Source organism: Phocoena phocoena, chromosome 1 (assembly GCF_963924675.1).
Source record: "Phocoena phocoena chromosome 1, mPhoPho1.1, whole genome shotgun sequence".
NCBI classification, from domain to species: Eukaryota; Metazoa; Chordata; class Mammalia; order Artiodactyla; family Phocoenidae; genus Phocoena; species Phocoena phocoena.
Window position 1 is genome coordinate 109,693,744 of NC_089219.1, and position 22,670 is coordinate 109,716,413.

Genomic DNA, 22,670 nt, shown 5'->3' on the forward strand with positions numbered 1-22,670 from the left:
CCTCCTCCGTTTTCTGAAATCATGGCCAAGGCAGCTGGTATCCCATGATGCACTGGACTCTGATAAAGTGATTCCCTTTAAGTATCCTATCACTGTTACCCTTCCTTAGAATATTTGCTCTCCCCTCCCCACCCACCACCAGTCCTCTCTACATTTTTTTATGTTGGTCAGTCTAGGCCAGAGAGGTTCTCTCAATGCCTGAGTGGATTTGAAATTTTATATCAGTTGCAGTCTGAACCTTTGTCTTTACCCTGGAATAGGTGTCATTCCTTTAGGACCTCAGAAGCTGCATTAGTTACATACCAAGTCTTTCCTGAGACCAAGTCTTTCCTGAGCCCGACTCTTTTTTTTAAACTAAAGCTGTAATTTACTGAAGGCTTACTATGGGCCTCATTTTCTTTTTATAACAGCTTTATTGAGATATAATTCACATACTGTACATATCACCCATTTAAAGTATACAGTTCATTGGTTTTTAGTATATTCACAGTTGTATAGTCATCAGCACAACTGATTTTAGAATACTTTCATCACCCCATAAAGAAATTCTGACCCATTAGCAGTCACTCCCTGTTTTCTTCCAACACCCCCCCCAATCTCATCAGTCTCTTTCTCTATGATTTGCTTATTCTAAATATTTTATCTAAAAGTGATCATATAACATGTGATCCTTTGTGACTGGCTTCCTTCAATTAGCAGTTTTTAAGGTTGATCCGTGTTGTAACATGAATCAGTATTTCATTACTTCTTATGGCTGAATAATATTCCATTGTATGGATATATTATGACATGTTCATCGTGAATAAATGTGAGTGGACTTTGGGGTTGTTTCTTCTTTTTTTTTTTTAACTTTTATTGGAGTATAGTTGATTTACAATGTTGTGTTAGTTTCAGGTGTACAGCAAAGTGAATCAGTTATACATATATGTATATCCACTTGTTTTAGATTCTTTTCCCATGTAGCCCATTACAGAGTATTGAGTAGAGTTCCCTATGCTAGACAGTAGGTCCTTATTAGTGGGTGGTTTCTTCTTTTTGTCTATTGTGAATAATGCTGCTATGAACATTTGTTTACAAGTTTTTATGTGGATTTACATTTTACTTTCTCTTGGAAAGAAATACCTAGGATTGGAATTGCTGGGTGAGAATATTTGCATTTTAAAAGGGGATTCATCTGGAGTCACTGATGCTTACTCCAAAGGAATGAATGAATTCTAAAACGGTGGAAGCCCTGGCTCTGTGACACCTGCGTGGGGAAGAAACTCCTGGGCAGAGGAACCATTCAAGTTTGGTGACTGCCTGTTCCTTCCACTCATGAGACCTGCCTCAAGCTCAGCCCATAAATTCCTCCTCACTCCACTCCATCTCCCCCATTCATTGCCAAGTTCTCACCTTCAGGAGCACTACAGCTGATGTCTCCAAGCCTGCCAGGAATTTGGGGAATCCTGGGCTCTGTGGGAGGATCTGGGTGAGGAGGCTTACCCAGTCACCAGGCTTTGGGCGCCAAAGTTTGCCCATATTTCTCCCGGGTGGGAGTAGTGGGGCGGTGTGTGCACGCAGATGGTTTTGGTTCCACACACGCGTGCTCAGAGCAGGTGGGACAGGCTTCCTCGCCTGCTGGTAATTGTGGTATGCGCCTCTTTGGGTCATGATGCAGAGTCTTGTGAAACACCTTTGTCTCCTAGGGGTGGGGAGGTTTAGTTGAGGGAACAGGTATGCGCCAGGGAGGCTGTTGGCCCAGATTTAAGCCTAGCCAGCAGGGGCAGGAAGAGGAGAAGAAAATACAGGGGAAAGAAGAGGAAATGGTCTTCTAGGGCCTGGAGGCAAAGAAGCAAAAATCACAAAGCAAGGTAATCAGAGACTAGAGAGGGGAGAGGGTGCTGGGGACCTGGGAATTCCAGGCTGGCTGGGCACTAGGTGGGTTTCGTGAAGGGAGATATGCTGGGCAAAAGGGTGTCTTTCTCAGAGTGGAGAGTTCAGGAGCCCACCTCCCTCTATGTACACACTCTCACTTCCAGGTCCTGGTGTTTCCCTGTGCTAGGGATCCAGGGAATGAGAAAGGCTGCCCCATTTAGGGTGCCACCCTAAATCCCTTTTTCTCATTTCACCTCCCAGTCATCCTGGTCAGCCCTCTGCATAGAGCTTGTCCAGCCCATGCCTCTGGGCGGGTAGCCAGACAAAAAGCAAATACCTGTTCTGTTGGTTTATCTGTGGGGAGGAGCAGGACTGATTCTTTGTGCCATCCCCAACAAAGCACCATCTCTGACCTAGAGAGCCCTGCAAAAGGCAGGACCAAGGGTACCTGAGATCTGTGAGCTGAGAGGGTTAGGAGTCTCAGCCAAGAGAGGGTCATCCCCCAACCACTGCATCTGGCCTCTTTGACTTTATTGGGGCTTTCCTCATCCTGACCTCTTGGGAACCATTGTTTCAAGGTGCTGGCTATTCCCATTTCTCAGAAGGGGAAAATTGAGGTGGCTGCTGCTGTAGCAGCTTGAGAGACCATGTACATTCCCGGTGGGAACAGGGAACAGGGTTGAGGGACAAAATGGTGGAAGAGTGGGTTATAGGGAGAGAATAAATTAAGGATGCTGGTTTGCAGCTCAGGGGCAATCTTCCACTTCCCTTACTTCCTTCTCGGAGTCCCTTGATCCTCACCTGCCATCCAGTCCTCATGGCCCTCATAGCAGCCTGGGGAGTGGGAGCTGGGGAAACGTATTTTCCCATAGATCTTTACCCTATTCACATGAGCCAGTGATGTGAGAACCTCTGGGGCCTCCCTGATATATCTCCGTATCACTCCTCCTTAGCGTCTTGATCTTTAAGCCCTCAGCTCTGTGTTTACCCCCTCCCCACTCTGAGGAGTGAGTCACAGCTGGAGATTTGTTTGAACAGAGTGGAGAGGCTGCCTATAATTTGGAGTTGGCTGGGCTTCTCCCCAAGAATGTGTATGAGGTTAGAGACTGCTTACCTTGTGATTAGCTCTGTTCCTTTTTCCTTAGAGAAGATGGCTCCCCTTCCTAGCTTGCCGTTCAGAGAGTACCCAGTGGGGACCACCCTGCTAGACATCTTGGGGTATTCCTAAAGCTCCCCGGAGCCTGCTCGCAGCCTTGGGGTCACTCCAGCCCCAGAAAACAACCAATGGCACCAAGCAGAGAGGGGCCTGGGTTTTCCTTCTTGGCTATGGTTTGGGGTCGTGGGGTGAAGTCTGTGGCCTTACAGACTGGATCCTCTGGTTCTAGAGGATGAGGTGCCAGAGAGAACCCTAGATTTATTCACAGGCTTCTTTTAGACAGTTTGTCTCACCTACTCTCCTCCCTTGAAGTCTTTCCAGAGCTCCTTGGGAAAGTTAATGCTGCCTTACTTTTGTGAAGTGATTTATGGTTTGCAAAGCACTTTCACACTGTTCCTACACATTTACCTACCGTGCCTAAAGTGTAGGCAAGGTAGGTATTATTACCCCCATTTTGTAGATGGAAAATTGCCCAGAGAAATAAAATGATTTGCTCAAGGATTAGTAGGGGTCGGACTCAGATCCCACCTCTAAGTTTAGTACCTTTTCTTTCCTTCTCTTTATTTTATATATTTTATTATAGGAATGTCACATAAATACATTTTTGTTGCAGAAGTTTAAAACACTATAGAAGTATATGGACTGAAAGTCCCTTGACTCCCTTGACTTTCTCTAGCTTAGTGTATATGAATTCAGTGCTTTTCTGTTGTGCTTACTTTCAAGAAATGCCAACGTGGCATGGTGGGTAGGAGCACAGACTCTGGAAACACAGGGCCTGGGTTTGAATCCTGGCTCTGCTCCTTACTAGTTATATGACCTTGGGCAAGATACTTAACTTCTGTGCCTCAGTTTTCTTGTCTATAAAATGGGAATTTATACCTACCATATAGTTGTGTTGTGAGGATTAAATGAGTTAATACATGTAAAGCACTTAGAACAGCACCCAATAGGGCTCAGCATGTAGTAATTGCTTTATTTAGGAACCGGCAATTACCAATACTATGAACATATGTATGTACTTAAATAAATAAGAAGTCATATTTTATGAATGAATTTGTGACTTGCTTTTTTTTCACTTAATATGTCTTGGAGGTCTTTTCCTGTCAGTTTATAGAGGTTTATTTATCAGCAGTGTAGTATTTCATGGTGTGGATGTTACCATACTTGACTCACACACTCACTTACTCAAGAATATTTATGCTGTTTCCACGTCTTTATTGTAAAGAATATTGCAGTCAACAGTTTTACACACATATCTTTGGGCAAATGTGCATGGATTTTCATAGGCCATATTCGTAAAAGTGGAATTACTCAAAGTGTTTGTAAAATATGCAAACTCTTTATTAATATCGCCAAATTAGTTTCTAAAAATACTTTTATAATCTCCAACGATATACATGGGAGATTAGTCTTTCTCCCTGCATCCTCACCAACCCTAGGTATTATCAGTATCTTTAAAATTTGCCAGTCACTTGATCTAAAAGTGATATTTCTCGATTTTCCTGGTGGTCCAGTGGTTAAGCATTTGCCTTCCAACGCAAGGAACTGGGATTCGATCCCTGGTTGGGGAACTAAGATCCCACATGCTGCGGGGCAACTAAGCCGGTGTGCCACAACTACTGAGCCTGCATGCCACAATTAGAGAGCCTGAGCACTGCAACTATTGAGCCTGCGTGCTCTAGAGCCTGAGCGCCTCAACAAAGAGCCCGCATGCTGCAACGAAGATCCCGCGTGCTGCAACTACGACCCCATGCAGCCAAATAAATAAATATTAAAAAAAATAATAAAAATGATATTTCTGTAGGAGTCACATGAAGTAACTCACTCGCTTTACTGAAAAGCAAGAAAGGATTCTTGTGTATATGTCAAGTTTTTTTCTTTTTCTTTTTTTTTGGCCACACCGTGTGGCCTGTGGGGTCTTAGTTCCCTGATGACCAGGGATCGAACTGTGCCATGCGCCCTGCAGTGGAAGTACGGAGTCTTAAGCCACTGGACCACCAGGGAAGTCCCTATATGGGAAGTTTTAAAGGAAAGCAATAAAATGGTCCTGGTGTACTGAACAACCAGGTTAAGAAACAGAACATTACCAATACTTTTGAAGCCCCCTGGGGTCCTTTCTGGATCATAACCCCTCTGCTTCCTCCATAGAATTTGTGAATTTTGTGTTTATTTTCTTGCTTTTTATTATACTTTTACTGCATGCTCAAGTGATATGTTGCTTAGTTTGACATGTTCTGAACTTTGTATACATGGTATCATCTATATTCTACTGCTTACTTTTTTATATAACATTAATTTTGAGATTCCTTCATGTCAAAGCATGTAGCTGTAGTTCATGGTACTAATATGCCATATTGCATTCATCCATTTACTTGTCAGTGCATCATTTGGGTTGTTTCCAGTGTTTTGCCATTGCAAGCGGTGCTGCTGTGAGCATACTTCTATGTGTCTCATCTTACACTTTTTAAATCAGAATTTAATGAAATTCCCCCCAAATGATAACTCATTATTATTTTCATTTGCGTTTCCTTGATTACTGCTGAGGTTGCGCATCTTTCATATATTTATTAGCCACTTATATTTCTTCTTAGTGTTGCCTTTCTTGGTCTTTGCTCTTTTTTTTTTTTTTTCTTGTTTTCCCCTTTTCATGTCTGCTATTTTCCGCCTCTCTAAACTGAGGAGTCTAATGTTCTCAAAAGAAAGAGAATTGGGAAAATCCTAGACCACATTACCTGAAATTCACACAACACATATTCTTTGATATGCCCGCTCTAAGCAAGGCACTGTACTAAATAAGCCATCGAGGTCTTCAGAGAGCTTATGATTTTATTGGGGAGATGAATGAATAAGTAGTTATGAAGGAAGGGGACCAGTGTTACAGTGGTAGGATATGTAGGGTGCAGTGGTTGCAGGAGCAGGCTCTGACTGAGGAGTGCTAGGGTCGGACCCTTAGAGCTGAGCCTTCAAGGTTGACTGGGAATTCTCCAAGGAGGCAAGGGAGGGAAGCGTATCCCTGGAGGAGAAAATGACTTGTGGGGAGGTGGGAGTGTGTATTGCATTGGAAAACTCATCAACAGAAATAGAAATTTGGATTTGGATGCCTTCCTGCAATTGGATCAGGAACGTTTGGGATAGCTCATGTAGGGTACAGGTGGGGTACTGGTGGGAGTCAAGACATTATGTGATATATACTGTGACAGGTCTGATCATGCAGGGACTTTAATGCTACAATAAGGCGTTTTAAATTTTTTTGTTTGCTTTTTAAAAAAAGCATACATTTATGTATGTTAAACAATAACACACATACATAAAAGTGCATATATCATATATGTACAGTCAAGTAATTTTCACAAACTGGATACATTTCTCTAACCATCACCCAGATCAAGAAGCAGATCATCAAGAAGCCCCCTCTTGTCCCCTTCTAGTCATTACCTACCCTCCACCCTCAAGGGTGACCACTGTCCTGACTTCTGAAGCATATATTAGTTTTGCTTGCTTTTATACTTTTTATATAAGTGGAATCATATAGTATACTTTTGTGTATGACTTCTGTTCTTAACATTTCTGTAAAGTTCATCCATGTTGCATGTTCACTCTTTTTCATTGTTGTGCAGTGTTCTGTTGTATGACTGTATCACAGTTTATCCATTCTATTCCAAAAACATTTGGGTAATTTCTAGCTTTTGGCTATTATGAAAAATGCTACTATGAACATTCTAGTATATGTTTTTTATGGGGAAAGTATGTATGCATTTCTGTTGAGTAGATAACCAGGTGTGGAATTGCTGTGTTATAAGGTACACATGTGTTCATCTTTGGTAGATACTTCCAAAGTGATTGTGATAATGAGCAAACCCACCATCCGTTCTGATTTTTCCACAGCCCCCGAAACTTGGTATTTTGTTTTTTCATTTTAGTCATTCTGATGAGTAGTTTGTGGTTTCGCCTTTTGGTTTTAGTTTCTAGTTCTTTGATGATGATGACTAATAAGGTGGAACCCTTTTCATATGTTTATTGGACATTTGGATATCCTCTTATGTAATGTATCTATTGAAGTCTTTTGCCCATTTTTCTGTTGGGCACCACTCTGTCTCCCTCTCATGTTCCCTCCCTCCCCACTTTCTTTCTTTAATTATACTTTTTATTTTGAAATAATTTTAGATTTACAGAAAAGTTGCAAAGATAATACTCATATACTCTTCACCCAATTTCCCCCAATGTTAGCATCTTAATAACCATGGTGCATTTGTCATAACTAAGATATTAATGTTGATACAATACTATTAACTAAATTATAGACTTTATTTGGATTTCACCAGCTTTTCCACTAATGTCCTTTTTCTGATCCAGGATTCAGTCCAGGATACCACATTGATTTTTTGTCTTTTTGTTTTGTAGGAATTCTTAATGTATTCTGAATATCCTTTGTCAGATAGTCGTAGAGCGAATATCTTCTACTCTGTGGGTTGTCATACTCTCTTAGTGGTGTCTTTTGATGAACAAAAGTTCAAAATTTTAATATAGTCCAATGTATCAGTTTTTTATGGGGAGGATTTTTTTTGTGCTGTGGTTAAGAAAAATTTTGCCTTTCCAAGGCCATGAAGGTGTTCTCCTATAAAACCTTTATTGGGGCTTCCCTGGTGGCGCAGTGGTTGAGATTCCACCTGCTGATGCAGGGGATGCGGGTTCGTGCCCTAGTCCGGGAAGATCCCACATGCCGCGGAGCGGCTGGGCCCGTGAGCCATGGCCGTTGAGCCTGCGCGTCCGGAGCCTGTGCTCCGCAACGGGAGAGGCCACAGCAGTGAGAGGCCCGCGTACCGCGGAAAACAAAACAAAACAAAACAAAACAAAACAAACACCTTTATTGTTCTGCTTTTCACATTTACATCTACAATCCACTTGGAATTAATGTTTGTATATAGTGTGAAGTAGGAGTTAATATGCATCTTTTTCCATGACAAGGCATATTAATTTAACCTATAAGCATATGGAATATGCTTATGGAAAATATTTTAAAGAGGAGCATTATGTCAAATTTGAGGAACTGGCATTTTTGTATGTCTATTAGTCACTGTGTATTAGTCATTGTGTTCTCACTGTGTATTAGTCACTGTGTTCTCACTTAAATGTTGTACTATCCATCTTACCAACTACTAAACTAAGGCTGAGGGAGAATAAAATTAATACACACAACAAATAAAAGCTGGAGCCAGTGCTTGAGCCAAGGTCTAACTGTTCCAAATGCTATTCTTTTTCTGCAAAGAAGAGAGAAAATCAAGTTAGGCTTGAGGAGTAATGGACCAGGCAGTAAATATTGTGGTTATCTAGGTACTGCTGTGTATCATGTCATTCTATCAAAATAAAATATATTTTCTAAAATTAAAAAGGAAATATATAAAAAATAAAATGCAAAAAGTTGATAGGAACCTATACTGGGTGGCTGAATAAATTAGTCTGATCTATTCATGGAATACTAGTAGCCATTAAAAGCAAATTTTGAAGAATATTTATTTTTAAAATGTTTATTATTTGGTTGTGCTGGGTCTTAGTTGTGGCAGGCGGGCTCATTAGTTGTGGCACGTGGGCTCCTTATTTGTGGCCCAAGGGCTTCTTAGTTATGGTACACAGGCTCCTTAGTTGTAGCATTCAAACACTTAGTTACGGCATACATGTGGGATCTAGTTCCCTGATGAGGGATCGAACCCAGGCCCCCTGCATTGGGAGTGCAGAGTCTTAACCACTGTGCCACCAGAGAAGTCCCTGAAGAATGTTTAATGTGATGGAAATTAATGATGAAATATTAAAGGGGGAAAAAAGCAAGTATATAACTGTATATAGTAGTATGCCTTTCAAAAATATACATAGAAAAATTATAAGGAATACACTAACATTTTAATAGTGGCTATTTTGGAGTAGTAGGATTATAATAATTATTTTTTTAAATAAATGTATTTATTTATTTATTTAATTTATTTTTTGCTGCGTTGAATTCGTTGCTGTGCGCAGGCTTTCTCTAGTTGCGGTGAGCTGGGGCTACTCTGCTGCGGTGCATGGGCTTTAGGTGCATGGGTTTCAGTAGCTGTGGCTCGCGGGCTCGGTAGTTGTGGCTCGCGGACTCTAGAGCGCAGGCTCAGTAGTTGTGGCTCACAGGGTCTAGGGTGCAGGCTCAGCAGTTGTGGCGCACGGGCTTAATTGCTCCACAGCCTGTGGGATCTTCCAGGACCAGGGATTGAACCCATGTCCCCTGTATTGGCAGGTGGATTCTTAACCACTGTGCCACCAGGGAAGTCCAGGATTGTAACTATTTTCATTATATTCTTTAATTTTTATCTCTGGAAGTATTACTTTTTTTTTTTTTTTTTTTTTGCGATATGCGGGCCTCTCACCGCTGTAGCCTCGCCCGCTGCGGAGCACAGGCTCCGGACGCGCAGGCTCAGCGGCCATGGCTCACGGGCCCAGCCGCTCCGCGGCATGTGGGATGCCCCCGGACCGGGGCACGAACCCGTGTCCCCTGCATCAGCAGGCGGACTCTCAACCACTGCGCCACCAGGGAAGCCCTGGAAGTATTACTTTTTTAAAAAAAAAGACAGTTGTAGATTCACATGCAGTTAAAAGAAATAATAGAGATCTCTGTACCCTTTACTTAGCATTCCTCAGTGGTAACATATTGCAAAACCATAGTGCACTGTCACAATCAGGATAGTGACATAAATACAGTCAAGGGACAGAATATTTCCATCACCACAAAGATACTTCAGGTTGCCCTTTTAGAGTCACACCCACTTCCTTCCCATCTCCATCTTCTCCTTAACTCCTGGCAACCCCTAATCTGTTCGCCATTTGTATAATTTTGTCATTTCAAGACTATTATCAATACATAAATGGAATCGTATAGTATGTAACCTTTTGTGATTGACTTCTTTCATTTAGCATAATTCTTTGGGAATTGTTGTTGCATGCATCAATAATTTGTTCCTTTTTCTTGCTGAATGGTAAGCATTCCATGGTACCACAGTTTGTTTAACCATTCACCTACTGAAAGGCATCTGGGTTGTTTCTAGTTTGGCGATATTACAAATAAAGCTTCCATAAATATTAGTGTGCAAGTTTTTGTGTGAACTTGTGTGAACATAAGTCTTCATTTCTTTTGGATAAATGCCCAGGAGTATAATTGCTGGGTCATATGGTAGTTGTATGTTTAGTTTTTAAAGAAATTGCAAACTATTTTTCAGAGTGGCTGTGTCACTTTGTATTTCCACAAGCAATGTGTGAGTGATCCAGTTTCTCTGCATTCTTGCCAGCATTTGGTGTACTTTTTGTTTTAATCATTCTGATAGGTGTGTAGTGGTATCTCACTGTGGGTTTAATTTGCATTTCCCTAATGACTAATGATGCTGAACATTATTTTATATGCTTATTTGCCATGTGTATATCTTCTTCAGTGAAATATCTTTTCATGTCTTTTACCCATGTTCTAACAAAATGTTAGAGAGTAAAATCTCTGTATTCATGAGAGATGTTGGTTTGTAGTCTGTTTATTTGTTTTTTTCTTTTTAAAATTGTCTTTGTCTGCTCTTGGTGCCACACAATAAGAATAGATTGATGAAATGAATTTGTTCCCTCCTCTTATTTTCTGGATGAGATTATGTAGAAATAGAATTGGTGTTAATTTTTAAAATATTTGGTAGAATTCTCAGTGGAGCCATCTGGGCCCAGATAGTTCTTGAGAATATTTTTTTTTGGCCTCGCCACACACTTGTGAGATCTCAGTTCCCCCACCAGGGATTGAATCTGGGCCACGGCAGTGAAAGCCTGGAATCCTAACCCCTAGGTCACCAGGGAACTCCTGAGAAGTTTTAAGTTATGACTTTAATTTTCTTAATAGTTATAAGGCTATTCATATTACCTATGTCATATTAGATGAGCTGTGGTAGTTTGTATTTTTTGAAGAATTGATTCATTTTGTCTAAATTGTCAAATTTATGTTCAAAGAGTTTTTCATAGTATTACCTTATACTTTCAATACGTGCAGGATCTGTAGAAATATCCTATTTCATTCCTGATATTGGTATTTATGTCTCTCTCTTTTATTCTTTGTCAGTCTTGCTAGAGGTTATGATTTGCATCGATTTTTTTCAAAGAACTGCTCTTTGTTTCATTGGTTTTTCTCTATTGTTGTTCTGTGTTAAATTTTATTTATTCATGCTCTTATCTTTATTAATTCCTTCCTCCTGATTGCTTTGAGTTTGCTTCTTTTTCTAAATTCTTGTAGTGAGAGCTTAAATTATCTGATATTAATACAGCACTCCTGCATTCCTTTGATTAATATTTGCATGATATATCTTTTCCCATTCTTTTACTTCAACCAGCCTATATTTTTATATTTAAAGTATGTTTCTTATAGACAGCATATAATGAGTCATGTTTTTTTTTTAATCCATTCTGCCAATCTGTTTTTTATTTTTATTTTATTTATTTATTTATTTTGGCCATGGCCACGTGGCTTGCGGGATCTTAGTTCCCCAACCAGGGATTGAATCCAGGCCCCCTGCTGTGGAAGTGTGGAGTCCTAACCACTGGACTGCCAGGGAATTCCAGCCAATCTGTTTTTTTTTGTTTTTGTTTTTGTTTTTGTTTTTGTTTTTGCGGTACATGGGCCTCTCACTGCTGCGGCCCCTCCCATTGCGGAGCACAGGCTCCGGACGCGCAGGCTCAGCGGCCATGGCTCACGGGCCCAGCCGCTCCACGGCATGTGGGATCCTCCCAGACCGGGGCACGAACCCATGTCCCCTGCATCGGCAGGTGGACTCCCAACCACTGCGCCACCAGGGAAGCCCCAATCTGTTTTTCAATTGGTGTATTTAGACCATGTACATTTAGTGTAATTATTGGTATGGTAAGTCTGCTATTTTATTTTTGTTTGTTCTCTCTGTTCTTCATTTCTCTGTTTTCTTTTCCCTGCCTTTCTGTGGGTTACTTGAACACTTTTTAGGATTCACTTTTGATTCATTTATAGTGTTTCTGAGTATTATTTCTTTGTATAGACTTTGTAGTGATTGCTCTAGTATTACCAGTTTAAGTGAGGTATAGAAACCTTGCCTTCCTTTACATTCCTTTACCCTCTCCCATTTATAATTAATTTAAATATTTCCTGTGTATGCATTTAGAATAACATCAGATGGGGTTATAATTTTTAGCTTCAATCATCAAACATAATTTAGAAAACTCAAGGAGAGAGGGAAAGCCTATTGGATTAACCCACGTTTTTGCTATCCATGTCTTCCTAATGTTCCAAGATTCCTTTTTTATTGTTTCCTTTCTGTTTAGAGAACTTTCAAAGCCATTCTTTTAGTGTAGGTCTACTGGTAAGAAATTCTCTTAGTTTTCCTTTACCTGAGAATGTCTTGATTTCCCCCTTATTCCTGATGAATATTTTTCCTGGGAAAAACATTGATTGTGAGGTTTTTTTTTTCCCCAGCACTTGAAAAATAGTGTCCCATTTTCTTCTGGCCTTCATGGTTTCTGATGAGAAATCTGTTGTTATTCAAAGTGCTTTCCCCCTATAGGTAAGGTGTCATTTTTCTCTGGCTGCTTTCAAGATTTTTTCTTTGTCTTTAGTTATCAGAAGTTTAATTACAATATATCTTGGCATGAATTTTAGGTTTATCATGTTTGCTGAGCTCCTTGAATCTGCAGATTCGTCTTTTGCCAAATTTGGGAAGCTTCAGCCATTATTTCCTTGAGTACTTCTTCAACTCGTTCTCTTTCTTGTCTGCAGCTGGAATTCTGATGACATGAACAGAGGAGATGACCTCTCAGGGCCCAGATCCAGCCTAGTTGTCTGTGCTCTTCCAATTAGAATACCATGGTTGAACCCAGGCCACAGCAGTGAAAGCGCCAAATCCTAACCACTAGACCACCGGGGAACTCCTGAGATTGTGTTTTAATCTGAATGCATGCCTGCGTCCTGGGGAAAAGGAGTTGGCAGCCACTCTGGCTATTTTGAAATTATTTTTTCTTCTTTCTTTTGTAATGTTCTCTTGACCTATATGTCATGGAACACTCACTATGCATTCAGAAAATACTTACCTTTGTTAGGGGTTGTGGCAGACAGCTGCCCAAAAGGAGTTAACAGTTAGAAGGGGTAATTCCTCATGGATCACAACTAAGTGAGAGGCACGTGCCACGAGAGGCCCTGTGATACAGAGGGAGCTCAGGGAAGGGAGTATGTGTTTCCCACAGGATGTAGGGAAGTGTCATGGAAGATGTGGCAATTGAATGCAAGCTCCTGAGGGACTTGCAGATGCCCCTGGTGAAAATGGGAGGAAAGAACTTTTTTTTTTTTAACATCTTTATTGGAGTGTACTTGCTTTACAATGGTGTGTTAGTTTCTGCTTTATAACAAAGTGAATCAGCTATACATATACATATATCCCCATATCTCCTCCCTCTTGTGTTTCCCTCCCACCCTCCCTATCCCACCCCTCTAGGTGGTCACAAAGCACTGAGCTGATCTCCCTGTGCTATGTGGCTGCTTCCCACTGGCTATTTTACATTTAGTAGTGTATATATAAGTCCATGCCACTCTCTCACTTCATCCCAGCTTACCCTTCCCCCTCCCTGTGTCCTCAAGTCCATTCTGTACATCTGCATCTTTATTCCTGTCCTTCCCCTAGGTTCTTCATAACCATTTTTTTTTAATATTCCGTATGTATGTGTTAGCATACAATATTTGTTTTTCTCTTTCTGACTTACTTCACTCTGTATGACAGCTCTTGGTCCATCCACCTCACTACAAATAGCTCAATTTCATTTCTCTTTATGGCTGAGCAATATTCCATTTTATATATGTGCCACATCTTCTTTATCCATTCATCTGTCGATGGACACTTAGGTTGCTTCCATGGCGTGGCTATCGTAAATAGAGCTGCAATGAACATTGTGGTACATGACTCTTTTTGAATTATGGTTTTCTCAGGGTATATGCCCAATAGTGGGATTGCTGGGTCTTATGGTAGTTCTATTTTTAGTTTTTTAAGGCACCTCCATACTGTTCTGCATAGTGGCTGTATCAATTTACATTCCCACCCACAGTGCAAGAGTGTTCCCTTTTCTCCACATCCTCTCCAGCATTTATTGTTTTTGTTGTTGTTGTTGTTGTTTCTGTGGTACGCGGGCCTCTCACCGTTGTGGCCCCTCCTGTTGCGGAGCACAGGCTCCAGACGCGCAGGCTCAGCGGCCATGGCTCACAGGCCCAGATGCTCCGTGGCATGTGGGATCTTCCCGGACTGGGGCACGAACCCGCGTCCCCTGCATCGGCAGGTGGACTCTCAACCACTGTGCCACCAGGGAAGCCCTCCAGCATTTATTGTTTGTAGATTTTTTGGTGATGGCCATTCTGACTGGTGTGAGGTGATACCTCACTGTGGTTTTGATTTGCATTCCTCTAATGATTAGTGATGTTGAGCATTCTTTCATGTGTTTGTTGGCAATCTGTGTATCTTCTTTGGAGAAATCTCTATTTAGGTCTCCTGCCCATTTTTGGATTGGGTTGTTTGTTTTTTTGATATTGAGCTGCATGAGCTGCTTGTAAATTTTGGAGATTAATCCTTTGTCAGTTGCTTCATTTGCAAATATTTTCTCCCATTCTGAGGGCTGTCTTTTCATCTTGTTTATGATTTCTTTTGCTGTGCAAAAGCTTTTAAGTTTCATTAGGTCCCATTTGTTTAGTTTTTATTTCCACTTCTCTTAGAGGTGGGTCAAAAAGGATCTTGCTGTGATTTATAATGTCATAGAGTGTTCTGCCTATGTTTTCCTCTAAGAGTTTTATAGTGTCTGGCCTTACATTTAGGTCTTAAATCCATTTTGAGTTTATTTTTGTGTATGTTGTTAGGGAGTATTCTAATTTTCCCAGCACCACTTATTGAAGAGGCTGTCTTTTCTCCATTGTATATTCTTGCCTCCTTTCTCAAAAATAAGGTGACCATATGTGCATGTGTTTATCTCTGGGCTTTCTATCCTGTTCCATTGATCTATATTTCTGTTTTTGCACCAGCACCATACCATATTGATTACTGTAGCTTTGTAGTATAGTCTGAAGTCAGGGAGCCTGATTCATCCGGCTCTGTTTTTCTTTTGCAAGATTGCTTTGGCTATTTGGAGTCTTTTGTGTTTCCATACAAATTGTGAAATTTTTTGTTCTAGTTCTGTGAAAAATGCCATTGGTAGTTTGATAGGGATTGCATTGAATCTGTAGATTGCTTTGGGTAGTATAGTCATTGTAAAGAACATTTAAGGCAAAGGAAATGATGAGAGCACTGTTACAGAAGTGGTAGGACATGGGACGTATTGGACCAGGAGCAATGAAGAGCAGTAGCAGGAGATGTGAGTTGACTCAGACTGTGGAGAGCCTTAAATGCCACACTAAGGGTCTGGCTTTTATTTGGTAGGAATTAAGTGTTTTTGTAAAACTAGCTACATTGCCAGGATTGGGAAGGCTTAAGGGCCATGTGGAAGTGTCTTCCATTTTTCTTAAATTTGGGTTCATTCCGAGAAGTGGGAGGAGGCTAATATTTGAGTACCTCCCTCTTATGTGGCAGAGAACAACCTCGATACATTTTCAGTTAATCTTCAACCAAAAGCCCTCAGTTGGATGGTATTCCCATTTTATAGCGAGAACACTGAGAGTTAAGTAGCTGACTACAGAGACTGATTACTTCTCCACCAATTCACTCTTTCTTGTGTAGGAAGGACTATTGCCTACCCAGAAAAGCTTCTCCCAACTCTCTGGGCAGAGTCCATTCTTCTTTCTTTCTTTCCAGCAGACATGTGGAAGGTTAGGAGGGTTCCTTAAAATGTGTTAAGAGTAAGATGGCATTTATACTTCCGGACCTTATGGCAGGGTATGACCAGATGACCTCAAGGTCACTTTCATCTTGGCTAGTTCAGCACCCATCTTCCCATCGTTGGATGGGACACGCATATACTCCTCTTTTATGCTGCCGTAATATCAAGGCTGGAAGGAGCCTTAGAGATACTTATTCCAACCATTATTTTTCCAGTGAGATCCAGAGGCCCAGAGTGGCTAAGCCTCTTGTCCACCTGTACACATAACATGGGTTATTGGCAGGATTTGGTCCATTCTGCCTTGCTGATTCTCTCTCAATGTTATTATCTCTCCAAATCTCCAGCCCCCCATTTTTCCCTCTTATTGCATGCTTTCTATCTTGCTCACAATGTGTTTTTTTTTTTAACATCTTTATTGGGGTATAATTGCTTTACAATGGTGTGTTAGTTTCTGCTTTATAACAAAGTGAATCAGTTATACATATACATATGTTTCCATATGTCTTCCCTCTTGCGTCTCCCTCCCTCCCACCCACCCCACAATGTGTTTTTTAAAACTTCTTTGAGTTATGAAAGAACATCTGCTTTTCCCTTTGAAGTTATGCTGATCTATTGTATTGCCTGCTTTCATTTGGATAATTTCTGTGTGGCTCATAGAAATAGGGGTTTGGATTCATGTACCTTCCTATGGTTTGGTTCTGGAAGGATATCTTAGTCTTATATATCCATAACTACCTGGTTGGCTGTCAGATGCAGAAATTCTGGATTGGGGATGACCAATCCAGGGATGCTGTCTTCAGGGTTGGGGAAAGGAGAGTACATGCAATGTGCTTCCTGTAATCCAAGGACCAGGGTAGCCCCTCTGGAACCACACAGAGCAGTGTGCTGTGTAGTCTCTGTGCATTGTAAAGAGCACTGTCAAAGTCCCCGGAGACATCCTTATCACCTAAGAGTGAACTGATCTTGGATAAGCTGATGTCACCTCCCCGGACCTCAGCTTTTCTTGCCTGTGAAATGCTGATAATAAGGCCCACTCCACAGGGCTGGCAAAAGTGCATGTGTACTGGTAGTAGACTATAAAGGTAAGAGGTTATTGTTGCTGTCATTGTCATTATTAGGGCAGCGTGGACGTTCTCAGGCTGACTCTCCAGGGTGAACTGACAGGAGATGAACTTGAACGCATAGCCCAGAAGGTATTGAGGTTTCTGGTGGGACAAGTCCTCCTCCCCTGCACCAGTTCTCCTTCCTTGCTGCCGACTCCTCGTCCCAGTGCTGGCTGGAGCCATCTCCTCTGCTGCCCGGGAGCATCTCCTTTCAGACACCCCCAGCTGACCTCAGCATTGTGCACTGCTTTGGGGGATGGAGAGACCCCTATTAAAATTAAAACTAACCTGCAGTTTCAACTAATTCTCCCCGTCCTGTGTTCTTGTTGCTGCTGTGTTCGTCCTGTGGCTTCTGGTAGAGGCTCTGAAATGAATTTTTGGAGGGGAAAATCGGACTAACCCTTCAAGTCTTTTGAGGAGCAGTTCTTCATTGGTTGAGGGGCAGAAGTTCTGTGCTTGTCATATGGTTTCTGAGCCACTTTTCTCTCTTTCTCTGGTAGGCTGGCAGGAAGACCTATGCCATGGTGTCCGGCCGCTCATCTGGTCATTCTCTGGCCTCAGAACTGGTGGAGTCCAACGATGGACATGAAGAGATCATTAAGGTAAGCTTAGTTCACCTCCACTGTTTCTCCCTCCTCTCTTTCTCCCTATAGACATGGGAGAGGGATCGGCTGACTTCGTCAAAGGGACCTTGTGGTTTGACTAGGAAGAACCAGACCTGCGATGCTAGCTCCTGGCCATCTCCTGGAAGGATCTTAATTAACACCAGGAGACCACAGTCAGTCTGTAGTGACTTCGGTGCGACCCGGCCCCGGGCATGGGGATGGATGGGATGACCTTTCTAGGTGCTTATCCACTGTCCATCTTTAGCTGCTGGAAGTTGTGGAGACCGGTGGGAAGTGTGTTTATGGAACTTATTTTTAAAAATTAAAACAATTTTTGTTATTTCTTTTTTAAAAACAGCTTTTTGAGATGTAATTCACATACCATACAATTGACTTGGTTAAAGTGTACAATTCACTGGTTTTTAGTATATTCACAGAGCTGTGCAACCACCACCACTACTAATTTCAGAACATTTTCAGTCATTCCTTCTAGCTCCTGGCAATCACCAATCTACCTTCTGTCTCTATCGATTTGCCCCTTCTAGACATCTCATATAAATGGAATCACACAACATGTGGCCTTTTGTGTCTGGCTTCTTTCACTTAGCACAGTATTTTCAGGGTTCAGCCACGTTGTAACATACATCAGTACTCACTGCTTTTAACGGCTGAATCATGTTCCCTTGAATGAATATACCACATTTTGTTACCCATTCATCAACTGATGGACATTTGGGTTGTTTCCACTATCTTTTATGAATAATGCTGCTCTGAATATTCATGTACAGGTTTTTGGGTGAACATATGTTTTCAGTTCTCTTGGTATATACCTAGCAGTGGTGAAATTGCTAGCTCATATGGTAATTCTATATTTATATTTAATCTTTTGAGAAACTACCAGACTTTTTCCCAAAGCATCTGCTCCATTTTATATTCGCATCAGTGATGTATGAGGGTTCCGGTTTCTGTACATCCTCATTAACACTTGTTATTGTTCATCTTTTTGATTATATCCATCCTAGTGGATGTGAAGTGATATCTTGTGGTTTTTTTTTTTTTTTTTTTTTTTTTTTTTTTTTATGCGTTACGCGGGCCTCTCACTGTTGTGGCCTCTCCCGTTGCGGAGGACAGGCTCCGGACGCGCAGGCTCAGCGGCCATGGCTCACGGGCCCAGCCGCTCCGCGGCATGTGGGATCTTCCCAGACCGGGGCACGAACCCGTGTCCCCTGCATCGGCAGGCGGACTCTCAACCACTGCGCCACCAGGGAAGCCCTTGTGGTTTTAATTTGCATTTCCCTGATGACATCTTTTCTTATGCTTATTGCCCATTTGTATATCTCCTTTGGAGAAATATTTATGCAAATTCTTTGCTCATTTAAAAATTCAATTGTGTTTTAATTGTTAAGATTTAAGGGTTCTTTCATATATTCTGGATAATAGACCCTTATCAGATATATGATTTCGAAAAAAATCTTTAATTTTTTCCCATTCTGTGGGTTTTTCTACTGTTTTTACTTTTTCTTTCTTCTTCTTTTTTTTTTTTAAAAATATTTATTTATTTATTTGGTTGCACCAGGTCTTAGCTGTGGCAGGCAGGCTCCTTAGTAGTGGCTCACCGGCTCCTTAGTTGTGGCATGCAAACTCTTAGTTGTGACATGCCTGTGGGATCTAGTTCCCTGACCAGGGATCGAACACAGGCTCCCTACATTGGGAGCATGGAGTTTTAACCACTGCACTACCAGGGCAGTCCCCTGCTTGCCCCATCTTTAATGGTAGTTTATAACATCTTTGTATCCATAAATGGGTGCTTAGTGTTCTAGTATACACATACCATAATTTCTTTAATCCTCCATTGTGGGACATTTTGTCTATTTCCATGTTTTACAGCCATAAACAATATTTTGTCGAGCATATATGTTACTAATTTGTGAATGTGCTTTAAAATACAAGTGATAAAGAAATACTTTCTCAATTGTTAAAAATTCAAGCATGGTATACAGAGAAAAATGTGTAAATCCCCTTTTATAACCCCCTTTCCATGAATTTGCATGTATGTACGGGAGTATTTATGCTAGTTTAGCTAAATTTATTTCATTAGGATGAATTTCCAGAAATAGATTTGATAGGTTAAAGAGTAAATACAGTTTATTTTAAAATTTTTATTTATATTTATTTATTTATTTTTGGCTGAGTTGGGTCTCAGTTGCTGCATGGGCTTTCTCTAGTTGCACTAAGCAGGGCTACTCTTCATTGTCATGTGTGGGCTTCTCATTGCGGTGGCTTCTCTTGTTGCGGAGCACAGTCTCTAGGTGCGTGGGCTTCAGTAGTTATGGCACAGAGGCTCAGTAGTGTGGCTCACGAGCTCTAGAGTACAGGCTCAGTAGTTGTGGTGCACGGGCCTAGTTGCTCCGCGGCACGTGGGATCTTCCCAGACCAGGGATCGAACCCATGTCCCCTGCATTGGCAGGCGGATTCTTTACCACTGCTCCACCAGGGAAGCCCCCAAAGAGTAAGTATAGTTTTAAGTCTTCTGATCGGAATTACCAAATTGCCACCCAGAAAGGCGGTGACAATTTACCCTTCCACCAGCAGTGTATGAGGCTGCCTATGTGGAGTTAATTTAACTGGAGTTTTCTTTTTATTGAAGTATAGTTGATTTACAATGTTGTGTTACTTTCAGGTGTACAGCAAAGTGATTCACATTCTTTTTCCTTATAGGTTATTACAAAGTATTGAGTATAGTTCCCTGTGCTATACAGTAGGTCCTTGCTGGTTATTTATTTTTTTGTCTGTGTTAGGTCTTTGCTGCTGTGTGCCAGCTTTTCTGTAGCTGCGGTGAGCAGGGGCTACTGCTCGTTCCGGTGTGCAGGCTTCTCACTGCAGTGGCTTCTCTTGTTGTGGAGCACGGGCTCTAGGCACTCAGGCCTCAGTAGTTGCTGCACATGGGCTCAGCAGTCGTGGCTCGTGGGCTCTAGAGCGCAGGCTCAGCAGTTGTGGCACACAGGCTTAGTTGCTCCGTGGCATGTGGGATCTTTCCCGACCAGGAGTCGAACTCATGTCCCCTGCATTGGCAGGAGAATTCCTAACCACTGAGCCACCAGGGAAGTCTTCTGTTTTATATAGTAGTGTATATATGTTAATCCCAACCTCCTGATTTATCCCTCCCCCCCACTTCCCCTTTGCTAACCATAATTTTGTTTTCTATGGGTCTATTTCTGTTTTGTATATAAGTTCATTTGTATCATTTTATTTTTCTAAATTCCACATATAAGCAGTATCATATGATATTTGTCTTTCTTTGTCTGGCTTACTTCACTTAGTAAGATAATCTCTAGGTCCATCCATGTTGCTGCAAATAACATTATTTCATTCTTATGGCTGAGCAATATTCTATTTTGTGTGTGTGTGTGTGTGTGTGTGTGTGTGTGTGTGTGTGTGTGTGTATGTGTATATATATACACCACATCTTCTTTATCCATTCCTCTGTCAATGGACATTTAGGTTGCTTCCATTGGAGGTCTCTTAATTAGTGTTGTTTTCCTTATTTCAGGTGTACTTGAAGGGGAAGTCAGGAGACAAGATGATCCATGAGAAGAATATTAACCAGCTGAAGAGTGAGGTCCAGTATATCCAGGAGGTGGGCACCCCTTCCCTTCGTGGAAATGACCTAGGTCATTTCTCTGAACCTCACATTTTTTTGGCTCCCTTCTTTTGTAGGTTCTGATTTTCTCCCTTCTGCTCCCTTCATATCTCCAAAGCACCATGCCCCCTCATGTGTAAATATCATTTCTGACCCTTCCATTAATCAACCAATCCATTAATCAACAAATACTTATTAAGCACCATGCACCTAGCACTGTCCCCCCAGTCATCCTACCTAAAGTTGCCAGCCTTGCTTCCTTACTTTTCTTTTTTTTTAACATATTTATTTATTTATCTTTTGTTTATTTTTTTGGCTGTGTAGGGTCTTAGTTGCGACACACAGGACCCTCGTTGTGGCATGCGGGATCTTTCGTTGCGGCGCGTGGGCTTCTCTCTAGTTGTGGCATGCAGGTTTTCTCTTCTCTAGTTGTGGCGCATGGGCTCCAGAGCATGTGGGCTCTGCAGTTTGCGCCACACAGGCTCTCCAGCTGAGGCGCATGGGCCCTGCGGCATGTGGGATCCTAGTTCCCCAACAAGGGATCAAACCTGTGTCCCCTGCATTGGAAGGCGGATTCTTTACCACTGGACCACTGGGGAAGTCCCCTCCCCACTTTTCTTAACCCTCACTCTGGCTCATGTTTCTCCTTGGCACTTGTCACTGTGACATATTACATGTTTTACTTATTTGTCTTTTGGGTTGTGTGTCTCCACAACTAAAATGTTAGATACACCAGGGCACGGTTTTTATTATCTTGTTGCTTGTATAGGAGGGACTGCGTTGCAGCCCCACTTGACTAGAATCTCTCCTTTCCCAGCCAGTACTTAGAACAGTACCTGACTCATAGGAGTATGGGTTGTGGATAGGCACAAAGGTGCGTGAGTTGATGTGCTCTCTTTCCCAAAGCTAAAGCCTCTTGCCCTCTCCTCCCAGGCCAGGAACTGCCTGCAGAAGCTCCGGGAGGATATAAGTAGGAAGCTCGACAGAAATCCAGGAGATTCTCTCCATCAACACGAGATACAGGTAATAGGAAATGGTCCATGGTTGGGTCCCCACTGAGGAGGTGGGGTTGTACCATTTACCAGTCTCACCCAGTGGGTGCCGAATCTAATGCCGCTGCCAGGAAAGGCAAGAATACAAGTGATGCTGGCTTCTCTGAGCACTCACAACATTGTTAGGGCTCTCCAGCAGATGGACACTTGTATTCACACTAATCGGCCTACATACAAGCACACCTGTTCCTAAAACATGTGCAAAAATTGAATTTATATCAATAAAATTATTAAGTTAATGGCAGGCCATCTTATATATAAGGATTCTGTGATCAATCTTCTTGTAATACAAAGTCCTATAAAGAGGCAATTAACCTATAAATCCAAACTTCTCACAAGCTGATCTTGCTTAATTTGGTGATGCTTGTGGTATAAATTGGAAGTCTTGGTCCTTGTCTATTATTACTGTCT

General features: G+C 41.7%; 1 protein-coding gene across 3 annotated transcripts in view; it reads left to right on the plus strand.

Moving 5' to 3' along the window:
- Window positions 1-22,670, plus strand: part of TUFT1 (tuftelin 1) — a 43,726-nt gene that overhangs the window by 6,251 nt on the left and 14,805 nt on the right. The window contains exons 1-5 of one of the 3 annotated variants that reach the window (XM_065881771.1): window positions 16,632-16,748; window positions 16,978-17,052; window positions 17,463-17,564; window positions 21,118-21,204; window positions 22,141-22,230. In XM_065881771.1, the coding sequence (XP_065737843.1) occupies window positions 16,632-16,748; window positions 16,978-17,052; window positions 17,463-17,564; window positions 21,118-21,204; window positions 22,141-22,230 (471 nt within the window). Of the gene's footprint in view, window positions 1-16,631; window positions 16,749-16,977; window positions 17,053-17,462; window positions 17,565-21,117; window positions 21,205-22,140; window positions 22,231-22,670 lie in introns of those variants that run through there. The other 2 variants (XM_065881780.1, XM_065881790.1) reach the window with 2 other exon arrangements.